Below are 26,789 nucleotides of genomic sequence, written 5' to 3' on the forward strand. Positions count from 1 at the left end.
GTGGGTTGGGAGGTGGGATTCAAGCAACGTCCGGTTTGCCATAACCGTTCATCCGTGCACTGGTTAACAGGGCGGACGTAGGCAAAGAGAATGACTACCACACCCTCTGAACAGTGGATGCATAGAATGTGTGTCTTTATGCGATTAAAACTAAGAACAGACAAGAGTTAAGTAGTTGAAACCAAAATATTTATTTACTTGAAAGAAGTTCGAAAAGTTTGACAATCTCCCGTATAAAAGTGAAAACCATAAACAGGGAAACAAAAATATATATACAGAATTCGTGTATCTTTCCTTGACCTGACATCATTTAGGATGGATCTTTTGTAAGTAAAATTCATGCAACATTTAGAAATTTTTACTTAAAGAAACATAAATTTGTAATAACTCACAGCACTACCACTAATATTGTCCGTGAATAACTCTGTTTTTCGTGGACAAGTTTGTTTGATCTTCAATATGACATCAATCATTCGACTCTCTAATGATACATTTTTTTAAGACAAGTCACCTAAGGTATAACCTGGGCACAAAAACCACACTACTTAAAGGTATTGAATACTCACGCACAAAGAAACGTCTGATGCTGATAATCTGATAGTTTGGAATGAAGTGTTAGACACCACCATCGATCCCAGAAAATACACACACATCTTGCTACCGTCCGTAATTAGACACTAGTGTATAGTCAATACATGCAGCTACGGTCAATACCCACAACACAGTGTACATAGCAGCGATGGACATTTCAGGTCCAGATAAAAGATAACAAGGTATCACATTTCATTACTGTCTGCATTTTCTAGCGACAAGAAGAAAACTTCACTTGCAAGCAACGGAAAGTTAACCTTTTTTCAGAGGGCGACACAAGGTTTGGGGGGAGTCTTCAACGCCTTTAAATCTGATCCGCTCTCAACCCTAGTCCCCTTACATCCAGACTGACTGTATGATCATTTTCAAATGTGTTCCACAAACTCCTTCGATTGGGAATAGATACTACTGCACATGACCTTAGCCAAAAGATTCTCTAATGAAGGAGGTTACTTCCTTTAAACCAGTGGTTCTCAAACACTTTTAGGCGACTGCCCACTTTGACCATCTTGAATTGTCCCAATTCCCAACTTCCCAACACCCCCAGGGGGCTGCAGTGACCACTTTGAGAACCACTGCTTTAGACAAAGAAATATACTACTATGGCAGCAAAATAGCAGATTTAAATAAAAAAAAATATATAAAAAAATGTTAAGCAAACAAGGTATGTGAATGGCTGTAGTTTTTGCTATGTGAATTCATGTTAATTCTGTTGACTATTGAGAGCAAACAGTATTGACTAAAAATACACACAATGACATAAGGTAACATTTGGTATGATTAATGTGAGTATAAGTTACAAGGCATTGCAAATTAATCCCTATCATAACTTATGCAAACATAGGATATGTTAATGATCTGTCCCAGGTTCGATTGTTTTAAGTACCAAATTCATTTTCTATTTACTATTGTCACCAAAGAAGTGAAGTTATATTTGATATCAATTATATGTTGCCTCTTTCAAGTACATGAATATAACTCATGAATATATTAAGCTGAAAATACAGCTTATTAACATAGCAAGATATGCAGACAAATTTAATGATTATCAAACGTATTCATTAACATTGCATGTCGATCAAACAATGAATCATCAATTTGCATGATAATTTTTGTCTAATTAATAAACAATAATCAAAAAGAAAAGAAAAAAAGAAGAAATTCTACAAGTTTGCATTTTCTAACTTTTGCACTTTAAGTAATAAATGCATTCTCTCACAAAGCCCATATTTTCTCCCCAAACTCCTAAGGATAAAGTGAAATAGTTCTATAAATCAGTTTTTATCTTTACTTCAGTACGAACAGAGATTTAAAGCAACAGTTGCATCCTGGTCTCTGATCCTGAATTCAAGGATCTTTGGTTATGTGCTGATGTGGCAAACTTTGGTACAACTTTACAAATATGCACTATGCATATAGAAAATGGAAAAGAGAAAAAGCAAGAAATATCTGAAATGCAAAAAAACTGTTTGGCAAATTCAAAAGATTTAAGAAAGTGTCTGTTTGTACTGCACAGTTTGTTTGAAATTGTTAATTTTAAAAGTGTCTGCAGTTATTACTTCACAGCCTCCTAGATCCTATTGCGAGGATCATCTTTACGATAAACAGTAACATTATCAGCTTCAATAACATGGACGTATGAATAATGTTTATGCATCTCTACAAAATTGTATCAAAAACTTCACAGAGACTTTGAGAAAGAGTACCATCGTTACAAAAGAGAAACCATCCAAGGATGAAATGTCTAACATGGTGTCAACTTTACAAGTAATTGTAGCGATGTTTAGCGATGAAATCTCTAGACAGAAAGTATGGCTAATTGTTATTACTAACAACAGAGATACAAAATCAAGCTACTGGCATCACATGCTTTGTAGACGATTAAATATTTCCACAGAGTTCAATACTAAGTGTCCAGCAGTGGCATGCACACAGTCCCTCACGCCCCCCCCCCTTCCTCCTTGCCCCAACCACTATCAGTCGAGGAAAAAGCTATAGTCTGGGGACTTTTTCAAAGTTAAAACTTATTTATCAGCTCAACATTGATTGCCCTTAGACCTTTCTTATAGTGTAAATGCGCCTTGAGATGCACCATTTGACAGTCCCAACTGGACCCTCTCACACCCCTCTACAAAGTAGCTGCATTCTACTACCCCACTGCCGCACCACTCATTTAAAAACTTTTTGACCCGCCTACAGCCTGTCCATAAAGGTTCATACACTTACAAAACTCAGTTGGGGGATACTTGGAATTTGTCCAGCCCCCACCCCATCTTTGAATTCATGTGAAAGTCACTGGTATACAGACATTTAATTAGCACACTATACCATTGTTTTATAGTTCCTGGAACAATCATAAATAGAAGATCCAAGGCACAGAGGTATCAAATAGTTTCATATATAATCAAGTTAGTTTTATAAATGTAATGTTTACACTGATTACCAAAACAGATTTGTGGAATTGCAGAAATCTGTGACACAGCAATTCTGGTGAATGCAAATTTCAGTTTACAGACTAGGCCTGCTCTGGTACTTCTAATTGTTCAAGAGTAGTTGCTAAAGAGTAGATCTTGAGAATTAATTGTTAAAGTTTAGATCTATCAACAAGTAATGTCAAGTGTTCTTCTGAGACAAAACAAATCTCTGTATTATCAAAATATTCAAAGTTTTGGATGATGAATGTTTCACATGTCTTCTTGATACATGGACTATGAAACTTTAAGATGAAAATTAAACAAGCAAACAAAAGAAATTTTAATAGATTATTTATAGGTGTTCAGAGTTTGCTTCTCCCTACTTTCACATCACGTCACTTAACCTTTAACCTAAAAGAGATTTAGTTTTAATTCTTTGTTTCAGAACTCAATACCCCCCTAATCAGTCTTTTCTCACTTGTAACCTGTAACAAATAGACATGGCTCCAAATATCGTTCTATTGGTGAGGTATCAATTCAGCTGATCATATCTGCTAAGTGTAAGAGCAGAGAACTTTGAACTGGTCACAATGTAGGTCACAATCCCAGCAAAGAAAACCACGGCGATGGCAAAGATGTTAGTCACAATCACCACGGGAGACAGTTCATCAAATCCTTGGCTGTAAAGAGACAAGAAAATACCGGTTTAAAGTAAAAATTCACCAAGAGCCTCCCAGTAAGAAACTGGACTCTTAAGCCTCTAATGGAGGATGGGAGGGGGGGTATCAAATTTCTGATATTGTATTATATTTGTAATCATACTGCCTGCTATTTATTTCTTATCTGGACAAAAACAATCAGCAGTTAGCATTTCCTTAGCAACATTGTTATTTTAATTACTGTTCATTATCTTTAGCCTAATTAGAGGACAATAATTAGAGGACAATGATGATATTGCAAGTGGATAGCAGCACCAAGAAGTGCGTTAATTAATCACGAAGGTTAATGGTTTCATTTTTAGAAAGCAAGTTATTTCAGGAATACAATCATGTTAAGTTCTGTTTTGTTACTTTTCCAAAGCAGGAAGAAATTTCAAAGAATGATGCAGGTCAAGATGATTTATCTGCTAAGTATATTATAAATTTAATAGGAAATTAATTAAAATCAAATTAATAACAATAGAAATTAAACTAAATTAAAATATGAAAATTGTCTGGATGAAAAGGAATAAAACAAAAAGTAACAAAAAGGATATTTACTCTGTAAACAGAATTTTTTCTGTCAGTCCTGTTAGAACGGAGACACAAATCATGCCGAGGAGAAAGATACCAAAGAAGACATGGACGGGTTTGACAGCCGCTCTAATCTCCTCACGGGGACGAGGATACAAGAAAAACAGGAATCCCAACACAAGCTGCAAGAGAAAGAAATGAAACAATTGACAGTGTGTGAATAATTACATGGCATGGTTCCCTTTAATGCACCTGCTGACGATGATAATTAATTTCAATTAGCCCTCTCAAAATCAATTTGTTTTTCGGCAGTTTTAATTCCACACTGAAGACTTGAGTCATAGAGTAAGATGGAAAGACAAAGGATTGTCACTCTAACAGTATAATGTATCAGGTCTCTTCCGATGAGTCACCATGTCAGAGAGAAAAGCTGCAGCAGCTGCATGCTCCTGCTCAGCTAGGATGAATCAATATATCAAACTATTATCTCTATCGTGTGAAACTGCAGCACAAAAGCTTATGTCCTTTGCATCTCCGCTGCTGGATACTGCAGCCCTTTTCAGAATCCTACTTTTGACAGGTTACCAAAGCGGACAAGTTTTCCAATTTTAAGTTTGTGAAGCTGACTTATTGAGACGACACAGGTTGCACATTTTTATTTTTTGTACACATTCTTGAACTGCTTCAGCTGAGCTAGCTAACTAATAGTGCTAAGTGCCATGTTTACTAAACTAAGTAGTCCAGCCACTTCAATAGACTAATCATTCTAAATTGATAAGACTAAATTGATAATTTCTCAAACCTTACAGCAGTACAGTCTTTATAGTGTATGTCGGTAGTTAAGTTACTTAATCACCTCAACACTTCCTCTACAGTAATTCTTTTAGAATTTCGTTTTTTTCCATTATTATTTACTTTTCATCATTTTCATGACAGTGTCCCCTTTTGAGCTCAAGTATAAAATTCAATTATTATTTTATTAAGCATCTCCCAAATACACAGTAGACCCTTCTGTGCTTTGCAGTCTGCATCTATCATTAACTGTATAAAATAGCTATACGACTGCTTCATTGCAGTTACCCTTTTTTAAATTTATTTTTCTCCCTTCACCTCCTCTATCTCCTTTAGGATCTTCAACTCTTCGATCTCGGGTTAATATGATGGTATGCTTGTCAAACAGTGAACAATGAATAAACCTACCATAGGGGTAATTGTGTAAATATGTTTTGAAAGTTATATGGCTTTCCATACAGCTAAATCTATAGGTTACTTTTTTATTATTATTATGTTTACACAAACTACCTGTACATCTTCAAAATTAATACACACTCTCATTCCTATTATTCGTTATAGACATTTGGAAAAGAAATGGAAACTAATAAGTCGCTAATTAATTTTAATGATATTATGAAAAAGTATGAACAATATTGCATTCCCTTGCAAACAATTTCAGTAGCTCACTTAAGTCCGATACCATTGATGAACACCACAGCTAAAGTATAGTAACTACAATATCCTGATTTTTCACTTCTGTTTAGAGAACCACTTGTTGTCCAATTCCCGTTCCCAGCACCTGTAGCCATTTAACATACAATGGATGACATGATGGCTAAGTACTATCCAATCCAATCCAACCACTTACTCATCTCATGAGGACAATGCAACCAATCTTCTGTAACATCACTTGTGTAACATCACTGTCATGAAGAACACAGTCTATTCAACATCCATATTACCAATTCACAAGTGCCCTTTCAAATTTAAATTGCCTACGATTCATTTGAATGCTGCCATTATCAAATGAGAATCCAAGGCAATTTCTAACTTGGGCTTAGAAAAGTGTTTTTTTCTCATATCATATCGATACTGAATTTGATCCTTGCTTGCGATGCAGCAACTTGCCTGACTACCATAGAAGACCACTGTTCCGAGGCCCATCCAGCTGTGAAGGCTACGAGCATTGCCAAATCCCTGAGCGTTGTGATACTGAAAGACTGCCACCAATCCGACCACAGAGCAAACAAATGCCAGAAGGTGAAGGAGAAAGTGAGCCATCTTGATTTTAAACTTTGAAACACTGATGCCTGCACCTATCTTGTACAAGAGGACAGCTGAAAGAGAAACAAAAATGTCAAGTTATTATGATTATTATTATTATTATAGGTAACAGTTTCATTCTGTGATTGCCCAAAGTAGTCAAATGCATTGTTCTTTCATAATGGTATATACACTGTGCTAAAGATTTCATCCTGGCATCAACACTACCAGTTGTAAAATGTATGGTTGTGTCATATGTAAAGTTAATATGAACTGTACTAACGTTGAACCAATCTGTTACTATAGGGGTTGTTACACTGCATAAGTGCCAATTGCTCAGTGTGATAATTGACACAACTGACACATATTGACAAAGGATGCATCCATATTTTCTGTATCATAACTCCATTAAATAAAACACATGTTCAATCACCTCATTGTTCTGATTTAGAAAACTAACAATTATCAAATAAATATGCAACAAAAGAAAAAACATACTGCAATGGCCTGATGTCTTGATCTTATTGTATTTTATTGTATTTTAATTCTCTACTATACCAATTATCTTGTCTGTGCCATCAATCTGTTTATTCTCATCGAATACACGCTATTAACATTAATCCCCTGATTGTGTTGACTATTATAACTACTGTAGACCTGAAGGTCAGGAGTCCATTTGACCTGGATTATGATGACACTTATATGAAAGACCTCTGTTCTTTCTGACAAATCACAACACAGATAGTTCCTGTCATATGACCAGTGTTTCAATTCTTATCAACAATTGATAACTCCAATCTCTTTGCACAATGGTTAATTGCTCACCTTCCATGCCTGTTAGGGCATAGATCAACGTTTCAACCAGCATATCCTGCCCACCCCATGATAATGCATTGCTTGACCTTTTCATGGGCACTTACAAATTTGCACACCAATGGCTGTTTGGATTTTTGAAGAATCTGAGCAACTTCAGCAGAGTCAACCTCTACCCTTCTGATTGCTCTTTTGATGTAGATCTAGATATTTAACCAACAAAGTTCTTCTCTCTAAATGATCTTTAAGGCTTCTTATTTTCATAAAATCTGCACCGTTTTATTATTTAATCTCTCTAAACTGATGATGATGATGACTGTACACAAAAACATATATCATATTAAGCATTGGTATGATCTCTTTATTTGAACATTCTATGCATGTTTCCCTGTGTTTTTACATATTCAGCAGATGCATACCCTATTTACCCTTCTCAAACATAACAATATTGTATGTACTCTCAAACGAAGTATGACATGATGTCTGTATTAAAGCATAGTCCATGATGCACTCAAAGAGATTGTAGTGCTCACTTAAAATGTAAACTTGACTTCCCGATTATTATATGAAGGAAGCAAACACTTCACCTTTTGGGCATGTGCTGGTTATTTGTTGGGGCTTACAGGAATAACAAAAATCTTCAGAAGGCTTGAAATTCCTGTGAATTGTATTTTTATTCTCCCTTTGCTCATAACATCAAACACACTAACAGCATAACTATCAACACTACTGTGAAACACTGTTGACATTGCAATGTACACAGAGGTCTGTATGCATATACTTAAATTCAAATGCATGCACCTAAATTCATTTATGCTGAATTCTTTGTGTGTGACTGCTGTGATCCTCGGCAGTGAGTTTCCTGGCAGGATTTCAGATGCAAAGTGCTGTTTAATATTTCCTGAAAAATTATATATCACTACTCTTTATATTATTGGAACTGACTGTAGTGTTCTGAACTGTGGGGGGTGGGGGACGGGCAGGATAAGCCATGGTACACAGCAACTGTTGTTAAGTGAACAACTAATCTTACAAGAACTCTGCTAAAGAAGGAATTTATCATAATAATTAATGATAATATATAATTATTATAATTTATATTACAAGGAATTATAAGTATTAATCTATTGCACAACTAGCACAAAAATCTGATAAATGGTAAAATATCAACACTCACAGTTTCCATAGAAGAACAGAAATCCTGCAACCATGAGAATAGGATGAAGATTAAACTGCTTTTCGCTGCCATCCCAAGCATATCCACCAAAGTATTTGTTGGTGAGCACGACCATGAGTGAAACAATCAACAGACCAAGGATTTCAGCCAAAATGACCAAAAGAGTAAACAGTAACCCAACCCCCATCTTAAACGATTATGCAGGATCTGAAAAAAGATGGAGAAAATCAATTAAAAAGGGGAAAGTTACAATTATTTTTATTTTGAGCAGGAGCTAAGGAGTAAAGATATATATTAAAGGCATTGAGAGAAATGGTATGACAAAAGGTATGAATACCAGTATACTTATTAATATAGTCAGATATAGGTCCTAGACTTATTATTTCAGTAAGTGTGAGCTACGTACTTGTTAGCCTATGTAGGCCTACATGAAAATGATCAATGATAGGCATAACTCAAAAATTGTAACTTATAATGACGAGAGAGGCTGAGAATGAGAGGGAAGGTGGAAACGGTACAAATCTAGTTCAGTTTTCATCAGCTGATAAATCCTGTGTATGCCTGTACGGTGTTGTCAACTGTAGTGCCATGTACTGCTTTTCCATATTCTTCAGCTAAGCGCATTATTATTATTTTCTTCATATTGCCTATATAGCCATACATGAAATGTTGAAAGGATACCTTTTTTGTTCTTACGGCTGTTTTACACTGTAGAATTTGTTTTCTTGCCTTGCATTTAAGACATTTTAGCAATTTTTAACTATATAATCTAGCCACTGTCGTTATATTATTTACATCTATTGAGAAGGTATATCTTTTTATTATTTTTAAGATTTGGATACCATACATGTTGTTGTATAGTAGCCTATATTTCAAGACAATGTAATACAGTAGTCAGTACACTGATACTAGTAGTAGTATGGTAGTACTACTAGGGCTAGGCTTTGTTGATATACATTTTAGTGTATTAAAATAGAAATGACCAAAGCTAAATCTGATTGAGCTGTAACTTTCGTATACATGGACCACGTACTCCGTCCGTCATTGGAAAGTGTAACATGTAGGCTAACGTGAAGCTGCTCTTCGTCACAAACTACAATTTACACAGTAAGAAACTTATGCTGCAGCCTGTGGGGCTATGCCTAGCCCTATTTCCAATCGATAAAATCATGACGGATTGTGAATCGTCGGCAAATCATTATAACTTTCGAAGACAATTACACGGTTCATACCTACCTTTGAAATAAGCAACTGCGAAACACTCGTCTCGAATATTGAGTCTCTTGCATAAGTCACACGCCCAGAACTTCAATCGCTCCACTCACGTGTAAAGAGCATAACAAACTTGGATTACGTAACTGAGGCCTGCTCTACAGAAACAGTTATTTGATATACGGAAGCACAATCAGGACTCTCAGAGGACGAGGAAAGAATGTCAAATAGGCCGTTTAGAACAAAAAGAAATTTTTGAATTCGCATGTTGTTTATCTTTCGTAAAGTTTACGTTGACTTTCTTTTTCTAATATCCGAGTCTAATGTTTATATCATATATTATAAATACTTTTTCTTTATTGCGGCAATAGTCCACGTGAAAACTGTACCGAGTGACAGCCTACCCTCTGATTTTATTGTTCACACAACGCTATTGTCAGTATGATGTTATTTCTACGCCTCCGTATCAATCCCGGAAGTGTTGTCTGCAAGTAGTTACATACGTGCATGCCTGCTCGATGCATGCAGCAACGCACGGCTTTCAAAACTTTCAAGTTTTAATACACCAATGTCAAGTTTTATGAACGCATGTTTCGTCGGAAGCACTACAACCGATGCCCTAAATTCCTAATTGTAACATGAGCATTCTGTCACATACCCTGAATGTATATCCAAGAAAAAAAACTGCTTCTACAAGTAACACTACAACTTAAGTAAAGTTATACACAAAGTCAACGAGAAGGTAAGCAATTTTAGTTTTTTTAGTTCAAGTTGGCTAAAATTAAGCTCGTCTGTTGCCTAACGTTAGCCTAACGTCGTTACTGTATTTACATAATGTTCTTACTTAGGGTATGCTTTTGACATGTTCATTCAATGTAAGGGGAAAATTTGAGTTATTGTCACATTTTGTAATCCCAATCAAGATGACAACTGTAAGGTAATAACCTTAGCCCCAAGGATAAATAACAATAGTTGTACTAGTAGTAGCAGGGGGCAGTGTTGTTCGGTACTTTCCGCCATAGAAAATGTGCTCTTTCCGCTATAGAAAAAGTGCCATTCCGCCATGTTACCGCCATGGAGGTAAAGAACTTTTTGTTAGCGGAAAGAGCACTTTTTGTTAGCGGAAAGAGCACATTATTGTTGGTGCATTGTATATGCACTGTATATTGCTTGGCTTCACTCTACCTAGGCTCACAAAATCCACAAAATTGGTCATTTAAATCAACAATCAGAATCAGACTGTTTAAAGGGTGTGAAGACTCACGCAAAAAGAATGGCTAATGCAGGTAATCTGACCTAGTTTCGAATGAGGTGTAACAGAAGTGTTAGACACCACCATTGATCCCAGAAAATACAAAACGTCACTTGCAAGCAACTGTAAGTTAACTTTTTCAGATGGCCGCACACGGTTTGGGGCGAGTCTTCAATGCCTTTAATAAACAATCAGCCTAGTTTAATTCGATTTATTCAACCAACTATTATATATTTGAAGACAGTGTATCGACAAGATTTTGAACTTACAATTCAAAGTATTCAATCAACCTGTACATTAAGGACTGTGTATCAATTCCCCAATCTTGTCTTAACTACAATTCAATCTATCCAGCGAACCGTCACATTTGAAGACGGTGTACCTATGCTATTCAAAGAAAGTTTCACCGATACATTCCTATACACCACTGTAAAATCCGTTCATAAAATGTTCCTTTCTGCAAGAGTTTTCAAGCCTTTCCGCCATGATTATCGGTTTTATTAGTGAACTGTGTGCAATCTTCAACTCAACGTCTCTTACAGTATATAATTATTAAAACAATGCCATGTTGATAAGGAGGTGGTGCATGGTGATGCCAAAGATGTATTTATCTCAGATCTGCATGTAAGCTCAAGTTTCTTTGCAAAGTATTTTATTTCTCATTCAATAATTCAGGATTTCCTCCAAGGATGCCATCTTCGTCATCATTTACGTTCTGGTCGTTGATCGTTGGTTCTCAGGTCTGTGGTTTGTCTGCATACATCCTTCTACAAAGCTGGCTACACATATACAACGATGGGTTTGATTGGAACAGTGATGTCAGCCATCTCATACAAAATTACCACGCCCTCTTCATGACACTGGGGTTTCTCCTTCTCTTTGGAGAGGGTAAGCAAATTGTTTCATGTTTGCTTTCAGATGTTACAGAAGTCATGCAAAAGTCTCAACTCAAAATGTCTTCGCTTGATAATTCTGGATTCTCAGGGATGTACATTGCTCCTCCCGATACCTGCCTCCTCACGACCTTAGTACTCTCAATCTCATCATCTCACCTGTCTTCTTCTTGCCTAGAGGCAAATAAAGCCTCCTGCCTCCATAGAGCGTCTCCATTTGTCTCGGTCGGCAGCTGCATCTCTGGCTTCATTCCAGGATCGCCAACCAGCCCTCTCTCTCTCTTTGTCCACTGTCCTGAGCCATGTTGTTTTTGGTCGCCCTCTCTTTCTCCTGCCCTCTGGTGCCCAAGTCATGCTGATGTTGCTGTCGTTATTTGGGTATTGGCGCAATATGTGGCATTATGGCCAATAAATTTCCATCTTCTTTTCTAATTTTTTAAAAATTTGTTACTTGTTTAAAACATTTTAGAAAAGAGAAAATAGGTAAACATCTTGCATACAGTATATTGCTAATGGTATAATCAATCATATATTTTGCTGATATTTCTTCACAGCTACCTTGGCTTATCGTCTTCTGGCCAGAAGCAGGGCATCGTACCTTCTGCAGAAGTCGGTCCACGCGACCATACTAATAACAGCTACAATAATTTGGGTGGTCGGTCTCACAGCTGCGTTCAAAGCTAGAAACTTAGATAAAACCCATGGCAAGGAAGTGAAACATTTTTATTCCTTTCATAGTTGGATTGGATTGTTACTTCTTGTTATTTTCCTTTGTCAGGTGAGTAGACTTATAAAATTAACCTGTTGTTTTCTAGGGAAGATATTCACGTTGTTGTGAAATTGACTAGGGAACGAATATGCTAGATAGTAACTGAAAAAGATATTTAAATCAACAGTGTTTGTAAAAGGTTAACTATACTACATGGCACATGCCATATATGGTCATTATTCTTATGGTTAACTAAATATTTGTTCACTGGTTGTTTGACAACTGTTAGGTATCGAAGAAGATTAACTGCTTAATCTGTGAGGTTAGCTTGTTCTTTGAGGTCCTGTATTACAACTGTTGTCCTTTTCTTTGGAAGAAACTATCTATAAGGAAAACAACTTCACTACAGTGTAACAATTACTATGTCTTTTTCACAGTTTCTTTGGAAAGCATATTCTGTACGAATAAATTCTGTTGCACCCCAGAAGGTATACTTTGATATTTTACCATCAATACCAGAATGTTCTGTTTCATTCCAAAACCATTCTGTAAAATTCACCATGTGGCAATTTCTGCAACCACTCATATGCTGTCAGGCTCAAATTTGAGTTCATCTGCATCATTTCATTAAAATTATTTTAGTATGAATCCCTACAGTTGGAACTCTTACAAACGTGCTGGATTTTAACCTACTACAACATATTGAAATAATGTTTCTTGTGCATCAAGTCATCATTTAAAGTTTAGCCCCTCATGCTCATAAATCCAACTATTGTAACCATGGTAACTGCCCTATGAAAATAAATTATGGAAAGAATATCACTATGTAGGTCTTTAGAATTATATAGGTCTTCCCTGTAGACTAACCATGGAACTGTGGTTTTTACATTGCAGTGACAGTATTGTTAAATTCAAAACTAAACACATTTTGCTTTTCAAATAAACTAAATAGTCGTTCCATTGTAATCTGTACGTTAAACAATTCTACAATCATGTGAGGACTTCATCAGGAAGTCATATGAAATTGAAACCAGTATTGTATGCAGGTCTTTTACCTTTATTTGTATATTATTCCAACATTATCATACAAAAACAATAATGCTATGACATCACCATCTCTTGCAATAAATAAAACAATGGGGGTTATACTAACCCAGCTGGATTAGTATTTTGTCAGTATTTTTGTCTGTGTGTTAGTGGATCAGTCTGTCTTTCTGCTATACATACTACCGCTTTAAGATTTCATCTGATACAAGATATGGTAAATAAAATGTTCCCCAACTGCCCAACATCTATCATACTATAAGCAATGTTGGAAATATAAGTTATATATGCATGGTCTTAATGTGTGAAGGTTATTGTTGAAAGACTTGTTGTGTCCTACAGCATATAAACAATGACACTAATTAAAAGAGTTGTGATCTTATTGACATGGTTTGCATATTTATGACAGCTTTATTCTGGTCAAGTTTAAAACATGACTACTGAAAATTCTGGTGGTGATATACAGCAAAATGCTTGTGAGACAATAAAGCATATAATCATGAGACTAATATTTCAAATTGTGGAGAGTAAACCTTTTTGGCTGCTTATTGAGAAAGTTGAAAGAATTAAACAAGGTTGATTGCGCCTTGAGCACCCCGCAGGGCGGATATGTGCGCATTATAAATCACTATTATTATTATGATTATTATTATTGATTCTTGTTTTCTTATTTTTCAGCTGTGTTTTGCTATTGCCTGGTATGCCCACGCTAGACTGATATCTCCAACACTTCAAGCTACGTATCAATCGGTCCATGTCTTCAACGGGTTATTCCTCTTCACACTATCAGCAGCAACATGTTTTACAGGGCTCAATGAACTTGGTATTTACAAAGCGTAAGTTTCCAATACATAACTTTAAGTTTCACATTTGTCGATTAGAATAAAGCAGAGATAGGATCTTTCTTTATTTACCATTATTATTATAATTATTTTTAAAATACTGAAGCTTCTTCTGATAACTTCTCCTAAAGATGAAGTAAGAACATTTTCTATGATAGTGTTTTTATCAATGCAAGTTTGATACTTTTATAGTTCAAACAATATAACATGTTGAAAGTAAAATAGCTATGATACCATTATTGTTATACTACAGCATATATAGGTTAGACTCTACTCTGCAAAACCAAACTCAAGCTTATATTTCATTTCACATTTCATTTTTAGTGAAAACTATCGGCTTCTATCTTCATCTGGGATTCATCTCAACTTTGTTGGCATAGCGATGCTTGGATTTGCTACCACGATTGGTTATTTGCTTTGGAAGCCAGAGTTTAAACTGACTCCTCCTGTGGGTTCTGCAGCTACGATCGATAGTGTTGATCATGTAGAGAACAACCTGTAGCCAATGATGGTTTGTGAAATGAGTCATGTGACTAGACTTAGCTGAGATATACCAATGCTGGAAGGTGACTGGAAGGTAGAAGAAAGACAAAGCCGTCCAGTCTCCAAGGATGAACACATGAATGGATTACGAAGGGAAAGTATTCTGAAATCTACTATTTGGACCAAAAAATAAGCCGTCCATTCTAAATCTCAGATGATTTTTTTGTTTAGTAAATTATTATTACTTTTTTGTTTCAAAGATCAGACAATCCTTGTTTGGCTGAAACTGTGCTAATTTCAGGATAAAACAGGGCACAAATTAGATACTTTTTATATTTTTATTTTGTACCATGTCATTTCTAAATAGAATGATGAAGTTGTTTTTATATTGTAAGCTTATGATGGAACAACTCCTGCTTTTTTTTTTTTTGCTTCAGCGATTTGATTGTAGGGATTTGTTTTTCGATATGTCACCCCCCCCCCCCCACCCCTCAATGCCTTTTGTACCCATTTTAAGTAGGAATTTACAATAAGTTTTTACATAACTTTAATTAAAGCCAAATGGTTTCTGCACAGAAATGTGCCATTTTGAAATTTCATCTGATAGAATGTTTCTAAAGGAACAAAATTAGCTATAACTTTGCTGATAAAACAAAATCGAAATCCCATTTTCTACTAGATTTGTATAATATATTATTTATACACAGCTCTAGCAGTAAGTATTAAAATATTTTATTCTTTCAAATACCGTACATATATTTTTTTTAATGAACTTTGTGCCTTTAATGATATGCAAAATAAAAAAAACCCACTTATATTTGTTACAAGTTGACTTTAGAAACCTTGAAATTTTAGGTGAAAATGACAGGAATATATCTAGTCATTGTGTTTATAATTATATCAAAATGTATAGTACATGACATACACAGGGGTTGCTTGTTTTTGTTACAGTGGTAAGAGTCACTCCAGACAATCCATATCTGCCAATTAAAGATTAATCTCCTTTAATTGTTTACAGCTTTTGTTTTCCTCGTAATATTCGACCTACTTTACCGAAAGGTTAAAATGTAATATTAAAACATGGTTTGACTTTTACATTTCTCTTACATACCAACTCTTTGTTTGTGATCAAGGTGTTTCAATTTGTAGTTCAGATAAAGATTAATCTCCTTTGTTTACAGCTTTTGTTTTCCTCGTAATATTCGACCTACTTTACTGAAAGGTTAAAGTGTAAAATTAAAACATGGTTTGACTTCTACATTTCTCTTACATACCAACTCTTTGTTTGTGATCAAGGTGTTTCAATTTGTAGTTCAGATATATGCTAGAGGTATAAAATCCAATTGTTGGTCCCATTTCCACCTCTGATGAGACTCATTGTTACCTACAGTATCTATTTATTTGAAATCTCACTTCCCAGTAATTATTGGTAGTATAGAATCACTCGAATACTTTTTTGGCCCGTCCACTCATTTATTTATAATTATTAACTATTATTATTATTGTTGTTTTCGTTTTTGTTATGAAGAAAATTCCAAACATTGATTTACAATGCTTTTACACAGTCCCCCCCCCCCCCCAAAAGAAAACCAAAATATCTTTACATAAAATTGTCATGATCCAGAATGACATCTTTACAAAATATTATACAATTTGTCAAAGGTGAATGATATTTGAGGTCAACTGTAAACTGTGAGATGGTGGTGTCTAACACTTCTGTTACACCTCATTCGAAACTAGGTCAGATCACTGGCATGAGACGTTTTTTGTGTGTGCGAGTCTTCACACCCTTTAAACTTTGACTGTATCTTAGAGTAGTTCCATAGATTGATGAGTGTTTGCAAGAAGCGATGTAGATTGGTTTCAATGAATGTATCTTACACTGTAGTACTGGACACATTAATCTCCTTTAATTGTTTACAGCTTTTGTTTTCCTTGTAATATTCGACCTACTTTACTGAAAGGTTAAAATGTAACATTAACAAATGGTTTGACTTCTACATCTCTCTTACATACCACCTCATTGTTTGTGATCAAGGTGTTTCAATTTGTAGTTCAGATATATGCTAGAGGTATAAAGTCCAATTGTTGGTCCCATTTCCACCTCTGATGGGACTAATTCTTACATATATCTATTTATTTGAAATCTTTCTTTCCAGTAATTATCTGTAGTATAGTACTTTGTACCCCCCGTCAACTCATTTTTTTAATAATTATTAACTATGATTATTTATTATTGTTTTTTTTTTCATTTTTGCATGTTATGAATAAAATCCAAAACATTGACTTACAATGCTTTTACACAGCTCCTGGGAAGAAAAGCAAACTATTATTTCATAAAATTGTCATGACCCAGAATGACATCTTTACAAAATATTGCAAAACTTTGTCGAAGGTGAATTTGAGGTCATCTATTTGAGGTCATCTGTAGTTATTTAGTTAAATAAAACAAATTGTGAGATCAAAATACTGGGCAACACTCATGAATATTATTTTAAATTGATTTAAACTATGGCTGAGAGTAGTTCCATAGATTGATGAATGTTTGCAGGAAGCGATGTTGATAGGTTTGAATGAATGTTTCTTACACTGTAGTACTGGACACATATCTTGTTGTTTGCACACACAGTAGTTATGTGATTGTCTTTATATCTACTAAATGATAGAAATCTATGGAAAACAAGCAAACTATGACCTTTAACCTTAGAGAGTTGGAAGTTTAATGTTTGCTGAGAGTTGTAGGTTGTCTTTGCTGCGGAGGACTGAAATTAAAAACCTATGCAAGAAAATAGACTGTCTGTCGAGGTCAAGCAGCATTTGAGTATTTTTAATTTTCTATACTATACAAATTTAATATGCAGTTGCATTAGTAAAACTAAAAAACGGATCATATTTTTTTATATTCTGATCTGCAATTTAGCCTATTTACATGTGATTCATATAAATATGATATTACATTTTAAGGACGAATCTATAAAAAGTGGCTAAAAATCAAACTTTAAATGAAATTTTATTGGCTTTTCATTGGCAGTCAGTTTATGTTGTCATTGTCCATTAAACAGTGAGAATAAGTGAAAACATCGGGATTTTTTTTTTCAGTTTGTGACATTACCCTGTGATATGCATGAGGCCCATTTAAGCCTAGCTTTAGCAGTTATCATTACAATGCGTCTCTATTGTTTTTATTTTTAACTCAGTGGCATTGTGTCACCACTTGAAGCAGCTTTTTGGTTACGATGATAAACATCTTTGCATTCATGATGGCGTATGTGTGTGCGTTTGTGACACCCAGTTTGTAAACACGATATGTACAGTAGGGAAGGTCCGACCAATTTCATATCTGGTGTTTAGAGGTACCACATTGAGTACAAGGAGCCTGTTCTTGCTGGTGGAAGTCAATGGTCATTTGGGGTCACCAGAGGTCAAATTGTGAAAACCTTGTAAACATGATATCTCAATATTGGAAGCTTGGATAGATCTCATACTTTGTATGAAGGTGTGTAACATTGAGTAAAACAAGCCTACTGATTTTGATGGAGGTCAAAGGTCATTTCAAGTCAACAAACAAACTAACTAGAGCACTAACTACTGTTCCATGTCACTAGTTGTTAGAATATGTTCGTTTGTTGTATTTGTATCTTATAATAGGATATTTGTTAAGGAAAAGGAAATAGCTGAACCAGGGCGTGAATTTGGACATGTATATTCAATCTCTTTGGAATTCAGAGCAGTACTTGGTCCTTTCATTTAGAACCATTTGTGTTTCAGCTGTCCAAAAAAAACCCCTGAAATTTGTGTTAATGTGAGATTAGATGAGATAAAGTAATGTAATTCATCATCATCTCTAGAGGGATGTGGTAAGTTGATAACTGAAACATTTAGTTAACCATCTGCAGTATCATATGATCATTACTTTGTTTCTAGGGTTATTGTTAACATTTAAGTCAATATACTTGTGTACATATTTTTATATCAAATCCATCCCACAAAATAGTAGTTTATCAAATATTCTATTCACATTTTAACATGTTTTTTAATTTTTATTATTAGATCTTAATTGTAAATTTGCACACTTCAAAACTTTGTACTTTTATACTATTTAATTCAAATCATTTAATTTATTTTTTGTTACAGTATTAACTTTTCTATGACAGATTAGGACAGTCATTAATTTTTTTTTATATAAATATACAACCATGAAAGTAAAAATATTTGCTAAAATGAAAAACCAAAAATTGTTTGTACACTAACCTTTGGCAAAAACCTTTGGCAAAGGTTTCTCAGAATCGTAAGTTAGTAATTTTTTAGACAGTTCAGTTTTTATACCAAAGAGACTTTTCAGTATTTTATGTGACAAATTTTGCTAAAAACTCAAAATATTTTCTGAAGAATGAGGGAGGATGTGTAATAAGAGAGGAAAGTTTTGATTGGGCTGGAATGCAGACACACGGTTAGTGTGCAGTGTTTTTAATTAATTTTAAAAGTTATACATTAAATAGGTCAATATGCAATATGTTTGCACCAATTAATCAAAGATGGGATTTGCACATCAGTGACCCCTTCAAAGTTTGAAATATTTGTTGGCCCACCAACTGTACTGTTTGAACAAAATAAATTTGTTACAAGAATGTCAAGGTATAAGTCTGAGATATAACTGGCAATGTTCCTTTGAAAACGGCCCTAGAGCCTGCACTGTCAGTGAAGACACACAGCGATACTGGAAGACCTACACCAAAGTTGTAGAATGTTAGTTTCATCCGTGTTTGTCCAACCTATTTTTTATAAAGTCTGTTTTGACATTTGAGATGACTGGGTGTTGTTACTTTTGAATGACCTCTTGGTTATTACCAAAGATTGTAAACATTTCTTGCCAAAGGAAAGAGCTATTAACGTCACACTTATCACTATTAAACAAAGTGCTTCCATGCTTTTTAATAAATTTTTATCACCAACTCACCATAAATCTTTTTTCTTTAGTCCTTTCTTATTTGTCCATTTTCAAATGCTTGGATGAAATGATTACAAGGATACAAGTCCCCCCAAATAAAAACCCCACTTCCTGTCTAGCAAGTTATTCTTTTTCAATATTTCAAATAAAGGACAAAAACACTGAGAAATGAACAGCAATAAAAGAGAAACATGATGTGCTTGTAATTATCAAGTAGATTGTCAAAACATGTACAGTATGCCAACCACCTGCAGATATACATTTCTTGGTAAAGCAAAATAATATCTGGTTGCAAACTTGGTTTTTTTCTTTTTAATTTTTATATGATAGATACTGTAAATGTACAAAACAACACCAGCAAAAGTAATAACTTTGAGCCATGGTAATGCAACCATGCACATAAAGCAACAAAAAAACAGTATCTAAGTAACCAAAAAGAAGTATAAAATAAACATGACTGGCTATTAAATACCAGTAAAATATGGAAGATGATGTATACTGTAAAGGTGGGCTGGATAAAATTCACCGGATAAGCTTCATGCTTAGTCACAAACATCAGAGGGAGGGAGGAGGCAGGGATATAGAACTTACATTTATACCACTGAGTATACTTGTACCTCTCTTGAATGTGTGTATGTATATATGTTGTGTATATATGTTGTGTATATAGGTACAGTAGTGTATATGTTGTATGTATGTTGTGTTTATATGTTGTGTATATATGTTGTGTATATATGTTGTGTATCGTCTCCTTATGGTAAGGAGAGGGTCAGGGGCATGAGAGGGGGCTGGTAGCATTAAAGAGCATCATGCCTGCATCCATATTTACAAAATTGCTTGTCTTTCATTTGAAGAGGACTTGCATTTTCTCACTGGCAATATTTCCCATCTTGATTCATGAATTAAACTTATATTCAACAAATGTGTGCACATGTTGAGATTGTCTCAACCATTTCTGTCCTCCAGCCTATGCTTCTCTCACTAACTTTTTACAGAAGATTTATATAGCTTGCTTATACACACAAGACAGCAAAATCACACTCTTAATTAGTATGCATATTAATTTTTGATAGCGTTGATTAAAGGAAACCGTATGTATAACAAATCTAAAAACCAAAATGAAAACCAAAATTGAATATTACATATGTTGCATTACCATGGCTCTTCATTTATTAAAAACTAAAAAATAACATGAATACTAGCTATATATGCACGTTACAATAATTTGGATATAAAAAACTGGTTAATTCAAGAAAACAAAAAAATGTGTTTTGTTACATCATAGAAAATTTAAGAATATTATTTTCTTCATTACAATCAAAATATTATTATCAATTAAGAAGGCACCAAAGAATTTTATGAAAAAATCAACAAGAATAGCTTTAAAATTTACAGTTACCTAATTTTACAGTCGTCAACCTTGTCAAACATTTCTTTGATTTTATATTATTTCCTCATTTTCTTTTTATAATTTGCTCTTAAAAACACATTTCAGAGAACCTGAACAGCTTAAAAATGTTACTGAACTAAAGAAATTTTCAAACTTGAAAGTTGCAACCAAATTGGCGTTCTTTTGAAATGATTCGGTGAAATCAACAGGATCTTGCATCAATACCCCCCTTTTTCTCTTGCAAACTGGAAAGAATTTCTTTTTAGAATCAATCGGTTAAATGTATGAGTATATAAATTAACTGAAGAAACCAAATAGTTATTGGCAAGCGTTGAAAGATCAACCAATATAAAGCTGAGACGAGTACCAACCCCAGAAATAACATTTTTTTCTTTAAATTTATAATGCAGCATATCTAAAGAAAATATTAAAATATGGCATCTAAACCATCAAACAGCCCTCATAAAATTGCATTTTTCATGAAAACTTGAGAATTAACTGTTAATTACTGGTATAAACTTATTTAAGTTACCAGAAAAGCAAAAAGAATAGTTACCCACATTATTTACTGTCCGCTGTAGCATATAAGCAAGATCAGTGTAAGATTAATCCAGATAACCGAGAAAAATAGCCTGTTTGATGAAAAACTATTAATATATCCAAGCTTAGGACGAAAACAGGCTCACTTCACATAAAATGTGTTGACAAGGTTCTATTGCCACTCCACTGAAATCTTTACCCTGAACAGTTAACTTGGTTAATTTGTTAATAATCTAACAAGTAACTTTTGCTTTCACTTAAATGATTTTGCAAAGTAGTAAATGATATTTTTTTTGCACACCAATAAAAAAAAAGGATAAAAAAAAGAAAGAAAAAAAATGCACAAAAGATTGTTATTTAATTATACATGTGATATTGAAATTCTCATTCCAAGAAAAGATTCCACTGAGAAAAACATTTTTGATATTATCTTCTTCAAAGAAAAAAAAGGCCCTATCACCCCCTACCTTTAACAAAACCTCCAACACTTTGTGATCAAAATACTTCCCTTAATAAAAACACTTTTGTTATCTTCTTCAAAGAAAAACAAGCATTACTATCACCCCCCCCCAGCTTAAAACAAGAATCTCTAAAACGTTGAGATAAAAATACTTCCCTTAATACAAAATGTGAGTACTTTTAAGTTTATGATAAATTTACAGCTAGCATCTTCCAATAAAAACTGAAAAGATGATTTGAGCATCTAAAGAACAGTACTGACGATGACAATGGGTCACATTTTCTGTGACAAAATGATAAGATAGTACTTTGAGTGAGTCTTGTAATTCTCTACTGCATGCAGAGCCAACATTCAAGGTGGAAGATGAGTCATAAATGGAGAGAAACGCTCCAAATTATGGGATAAGAAATAAGATTTAACAAGAAAATCTTGGTAGAACTACCAACCCACTTATTTCATATCTAGGAATAGGCCCTGAAAGTCAGAGGGAATCGTCCCCTAGTGTTTATAAGCTTACATTATATCACCGTCTGTCCAGTGTGTTCCAACTCATGATGACAATAAAAGAGGGTCAATTCATTTGGAGTTTTTCCCAAAAAATGGGAGGGAAAAGTGAATTTGTTTTCCAATCTGGAAATTGTATCAAGAAATTTCTTTTCAATGATTTTTTTTTATGATGCCAGAAATGTTGATTATTGAAGAAGATTAGGAAGCTAGAATAGATCCTCAGACAATACCAACATAATTAAATATGTAAAAAGTATTACTGAATTGTCCACATTTAATGAAAGTTGAAGGTACTTTATGACTTTAAATGCACCTCTACCTTCTTCTCCTTCTTCTTCTCGATAAAGACAAGAAACAGAGATCTGAACCATTGCTGTTACAGCAATGTATAAGATACAGGTTTTTATATCTGTAAGAGATGTTGGAGAAATGGAATACAGAAGTGATGTGTAGACATGGGAGGTAATAATAACTGTGTAGATATGGGAGGCAATAACTGGTGTTTATCATGCTTGGAGTATGTATAGTTGAACTACCTATGCAGATAGAGTAATATAAGTAAATGGGAATCACTAATACATACAGTCATTCAATATCATGTAAATTGACAGGATTGATGGTTAGTATTAACTAAGGTAGTAACTTTAAATAGCAATACTGTCACCTCTTTGCAGACCGGCACAAAATTCATATTAGGTTGGATTTAAATGAATTTCAAAGTAAATTTGGGTTTTAAAGATTATTCATATATTTCCTACCATATTTGGTGTTCATTATTGCTGATTTGCTTAGTACTATATGCGGTCTTAACTAGTTTCCAATATCTTATTAAATTTGATTGATGAACTAAATGTTCTACTCAGAACACTAGTTTTAAAATAACCAAGGTTCTACTCTGTGATTATAGACTAACTAGTCTACTATGTAACTCAAGCAGACAAGGTTCTATTCTCAAGTGTTTGCAGACCTGATAGTTCTAAAATAACCAAGGTTCTACTCTGTGCTTATAGACTAACTAGTCCACTATGTAACTCATGCAGACAAGGTTCTATTCTCAAGTGTTTGCAGACCTGATAGTTTTAAAATAACCAAGGTTCTACTCTGTGATTATAGACTAACTAGTCTACTATGTAACTCATGCAGACAAGGTTCTATTCTCAAGTGTTTGCAGACCTGATTGTTTTAAAATAACCAAGGTTCCACTCTGTGCTTATAGACTAACTAGTCTACTATGTAACTCATGCAGACAAGGTTCTATTCTCAAGTGTTTGCAGACCTGATTGTTTTAAAATAACCAAGGTACTACTCTGTGATCTTAGACTAACTAGTCCACTATGTAACTCATGCAGACAAGGTTCTATTCTCAAGTGTTTGCAGACCTGATAGTTCTAGAATAACCAAGGTTCTACTCTGTGCTTATAGACTAACTAGTCTACTATGTAACTCAAGCAGACAAGGTTCTATTCTCAAGTGTTTGCAGACCTCATAGTTTTAAAATAACCAAGGTTCTACTCTGTGCTTACAGACTAACTAGTCTACTATGTAACTCAAGCAGACAAGGTTCTATTCTCAAGTGTTCTACTCTGTGATTATAGACTAACTTGTTTCAATACTTGATGCATGCACAAAAGGTTGAACACTAAAGTGTTTGCAGACTTATTAGCCACAAAGATCTAGTCAAGGGTTTTCAGAGTAACATATCTTTCATATGCAAAAGCAAAGTTTCTAATCTTGCAGACTATCCAATTTTAACCAATTGAATAATGCAAACAGATTGCTAAATCATTGGCACATATTAAGACCATGAAAACTCATCATGAATCATTTTATTACCATAGATATCAAGTACACAGACAGTACTTTAGACATGCCAGTATATCAAGTAAATATGTCCTTATCACCTCATGGATTCATCTCATGCCCGTACATCAAGAATATAACAAATACACCTTTCCAGACCACAAGTGACTTTCTTTGGTTATTTTTATTATGAAAATATTTTCACAGATGTAACTACCTTGGTAATAGTAAGCCCCTGAGAATGTTGCTCTTTATCCGTTGTGGTAACATTTTTTCTAACCACCAATACATCTGCACTTGAAAGCTATTTTAATTACCTAGAACACTGCCATAGCAGTGCAGAATAAAACAATGAGTTTTTTAGCTGCAGCCATCCCACCAAAACAATCCACCTCACTTGAACAGAAAGATAAATGTAGTCGTCCAAGTACAAAAAAATAGCAAAACACAATTCAGAAAGTAAGATAGTAAACTTTCCTAAACAGTGAAAAATAACAAGTACATGCATATTAATGAGAAATGAAAGTACAGAACAGGTTAATGGTTAATTCATTGACAATTCCTAAATGGCAAATGACTAATATTGCACATTTTGAAATAATGAAGAGGCCTTTAAATGATACATACACGTATACATACATAACAATACAAACCTAGGCAGAAATAAACATTGAATAACAATTGATGCTGTACATCTGATACCATTTACCCCATGCCTTTATTTCAGCCGATCAAATACTGTATTAGTGAGTGGTTGTTAAAAATCATATATCTGATTGTTTTTCATTTGGGAATCATTACCTCATGCTTATATTGTAATTATTCAAATGTTTATTCCTAGTTATGTTTTTCTAACCTTTAACTTGTCCTCAATTTGATATTACTCCCTCATGCCTGAGCACTGTAACCATTTACATATTGCTACCAAATAGTTTGATACTTTCTGCATAAAGTTGATACTCTGGTCTACATTCTGATATGACTCTCTCACTCTCATCAATCAAATACACATTTGACTCTTCCCTCAGATATGATATCAATACCTCTCATGCCTCACATGAAATCAATCAAATAGACATTTGATCGTTCCTCAACCACTGTAATCAATCATATGTTGTCGATACACCATGATTTTAACACTTCCACTTAACATATTTTCACCATTCCTCAATCTGATATTTCTACCTCTTGCCTCACTGTTATCAATCAGATGTTGTTATGCAATCATTTTCACTTTACTGTTTAAACTCATCACTGTTCCCCATTCTGATATCAATGCTCCAGTGCAACCAATCACAACGAAATTAGCACAGCCATTCCGATGGCTTCCATATGAGTGTACATCTCTCTGATATCACAGCTGTTGTAAGCAATCGTAGGATGTTACATAGTACAGCTGTAATCAAATTAATTACCCTTAAATCTTTTATGACTATTTCATGCCTCATAGATTATTAGTTGAATAATGTCTAAAATGATAAATACAAACAACAGGGGTACAACGACAACATACAAAATGTGAGGGTTCTTGGTAGGCTATAAAAAATACAAATCAATTCATTCTCTTCTGTATAGAGAAACCTTGTAAAAAGTGCAGTGCCCACGGCAACCAGATGATTGTCTGGGTTACCACAGCAGTTTCCCAGGTAACGTAATATATTTTTAAAATACTTCTCATCTCATCTGAGTTTATGATCTCTCTGACTATCTATGATATGTAATAGAGTACTCTTTCACTTCTAAAATATAATTTCCTCCAAACGTCTCCAATCAGGAGATCGATCACATCTGACGTCATTTGAACTTTTTATCCTTCTTTTCATCCTAATACTGAGAAACTCACTCTCTCTTCAATGTATTCTCTCCAAAAAATACACTACAAAATTACAAAATTTCTTGAGATGAATGCTTTGGTATAGTCCTCCTCCCTTCTATCCTGGCTGAATGTTTCTTTATTCCGGCGACACAGATATCTTCCTTTCAATCCATATTTTGTCAACTTTGTATTATTCATAAACCATTAAAAAACTTTGTAGTCTTGTCGCTTTAAGCTGTCGTTGAGAGGACGAGTTATTTTTCGGAACATTAGTCATCTGTAGGACGTACACTGACAAACATTTTGGTATAAAGCTTTTCTGTTAAGCACCACTTTCAGTCGATACCAATGCATAACTTTCACCAAACCGACACCCATCGATGACATGGCGCGAGGGCTGACCATCTTTAATCGTTGTGTAAGCTAGAGTGACTATTTTTTACTTGCCATACGTCGGATTCTTGAATACTGTCGTTGATGGTCTGTAGATTGGATTTTCACCCTGTAAAATGAATGAGAGAATAAACCAAAAACTCTTAGCAAACTGTATATCTACTGCAAACAGCTTGTGTAGGTAAATGTGTAAGTTATAGGGCCTTTCTTCATTGGCATACTTCACTACAGAATGA

General features: G+C 34.4%; 3 protein-coding genes across 8 annotated transcripts in view; 1 reads left to right on the forward strand and 2 right to left on the reverse strand.

Moving 5' to 3' along the window:
- Window positions 1–172: 172 nt before the first annotated feature.
- Window positions 173–9,714, reverse strand: LOC139958538 (plasma membrane ascorbate-dependent reductase CYBRD1-like). 3 transcript variants are annotated; one of them, XM_071955667.1, is made up of 5 exons: window positions 9,501–9,714; window positions 8,265–8,471; window positions 6,140–6,348; window positions 4,265–4,419; window positions 173–3,685 (listed from the first exon to the last, which is right to left on the reverse strand). In XM_071955667.1, exons 2-5 carry the CDS (start codon window positions 8,449–8,451, stop codon window positions 3,538–3,540), a joined length of 699 nt encoding a protein of 232 aa, XP_071811768.1. In that variant the 5' UTR covers window positions 8,452–8,471; window positions 9,501–9,714; the 3' UTR covers window positions 173–3,537. The 3 variants fall into 3 exon arrangements, with proteins under 3 accessions (XP_071811768.1, XP_071811771.1, XP_071811769.1); XM_071955670.1 differs by lacking the exon at window positions 9,501–9,714 and adding an exon at window positions 9,298–9,446; XM_071955668.1 differs by lacking the exon at window positions 9,501–9,714 and adding an exon at window positions 9,285–9,436.
- A 215-nt stretch (window positions 9,715–9,929) lies between these two features.
- LOC139958537 (plasma membrane ascorbate-dependent reductase CYBRD1-like) lies at window positions 9,930–21,655 on the forward strand. Of its 2 annotated transcripts, XM_071955665.1 has the most exons (7): window positions 9,930–10,218; window positions 11,404–11,616; window positions 12,176–12,399; window positions 12,768–12,818; window positions 14,053–14,210; window positions 14,541–16,377; window positions 17,120–21,655. In XM_071955665.1, the coding sequence occupies exons 2-6, from the start codon at window positions 11,418–11,420 to the stop codon at window positions 14,716–14,718; spliced, it is 810 nt and encodes a 269-aa protein (XP_071811766.1). In that variant the 5' UTR covers window positions 9,930–10,218; window positions 11,404–11,417; the 3' UTR covers window positions 14,719–16,377; window positions 17,120–21,655. The 2 variants fall into 2 exon arrangements, with proteins under 2 accessions (XP_071811766.1, XP_071811767.1); XM_071955666.1 differs by lacking the exons at window positions 12,768–12,818; window positions 17,120–21,655 and having other exon boundaries at window positions 9,961–10,218; window positions 14,541–16,276.
- LOC139958534 (integrin beta-1-B-like) overlaps window positions 19,836–26,789 on the reverse strand; it is a 112,187-nt gene continuing 105,233 nt past the window's right edge. For all 3 annotated transcript variants that reach the window (XM_071955663.1, XM_071955661.1, XM_071955662.1), the window contains one exon: window positions 19,836–26,662. In XM_071955663.1, the coding sequence (XP_071811764.1) occupies window positions 26,600–26,662 (63 nt within the window). In that variant the 3' untranslated portion in view covers window positions 19,836–26,599. The remainder of the gene's footprint in view (window positions 26,663–26,789) is intronic.

This window comes from Apostichopus japonicus, chromosome 18 (assembly GCF_037975245.1).
Source record: "Apostichopus japonicus isolate 1M-3 chromosome 18, ASM3797524v1, whole genome shotgun sequence".
NCBI lineage: Eukaryota > Metazoa > Echinodermata > Holothuroidea > Aspidochirotida > Stichopodidae > Apostichopus > Apostichopus japonicus.

Bases quoted from the DNA above. Each gene is read 5' to 3' on its own strand.
- LOC139958538 (XM_071955667.1), bottom strand. From the start codon at position 8,451: ATGGGGGTTGGGTTACTGTTTACTCTTTTGGTCATTTTGGCTGAAATC. The intron at 6,349-8,264 runs GTGAGTGTTGAT...TTTCTCTTTCAG, and splicing joins TCTGTTCTTCTATGGAAACT to CTGTCCTCTTGTACAAGATA. The intron at 4,420-6,139 runs GCAAGTTGCTGC...TTTCTCTTGCAG, and splicing joins TGGTCTTCTATGGTAGTCAG to CTTGTGTTGGGATTCCTGTT.
- LOC139958537 (XM_071955665.1), top strand. From the start codon at position 11,418: ATGCCATCTTCGTCATCATTTACGTTCTGGTCGTTGATCGTTGGTTCT. The intron at 11,617-12,175 runs GTAAGCAAATTG...ATTTCTTCACAG, and splicing joins TCTCCTTCTCTTTGGAGAGG to CTACCTTGGCTTATCGTCTT. The intron at 12,400-12,767 runs GTGAGTAGACTT...TCTTTTTCACAG, and splicing joins TTGTTATTTTCCTTTGTCAG to TTTCTTTGGAAAGCATATTC.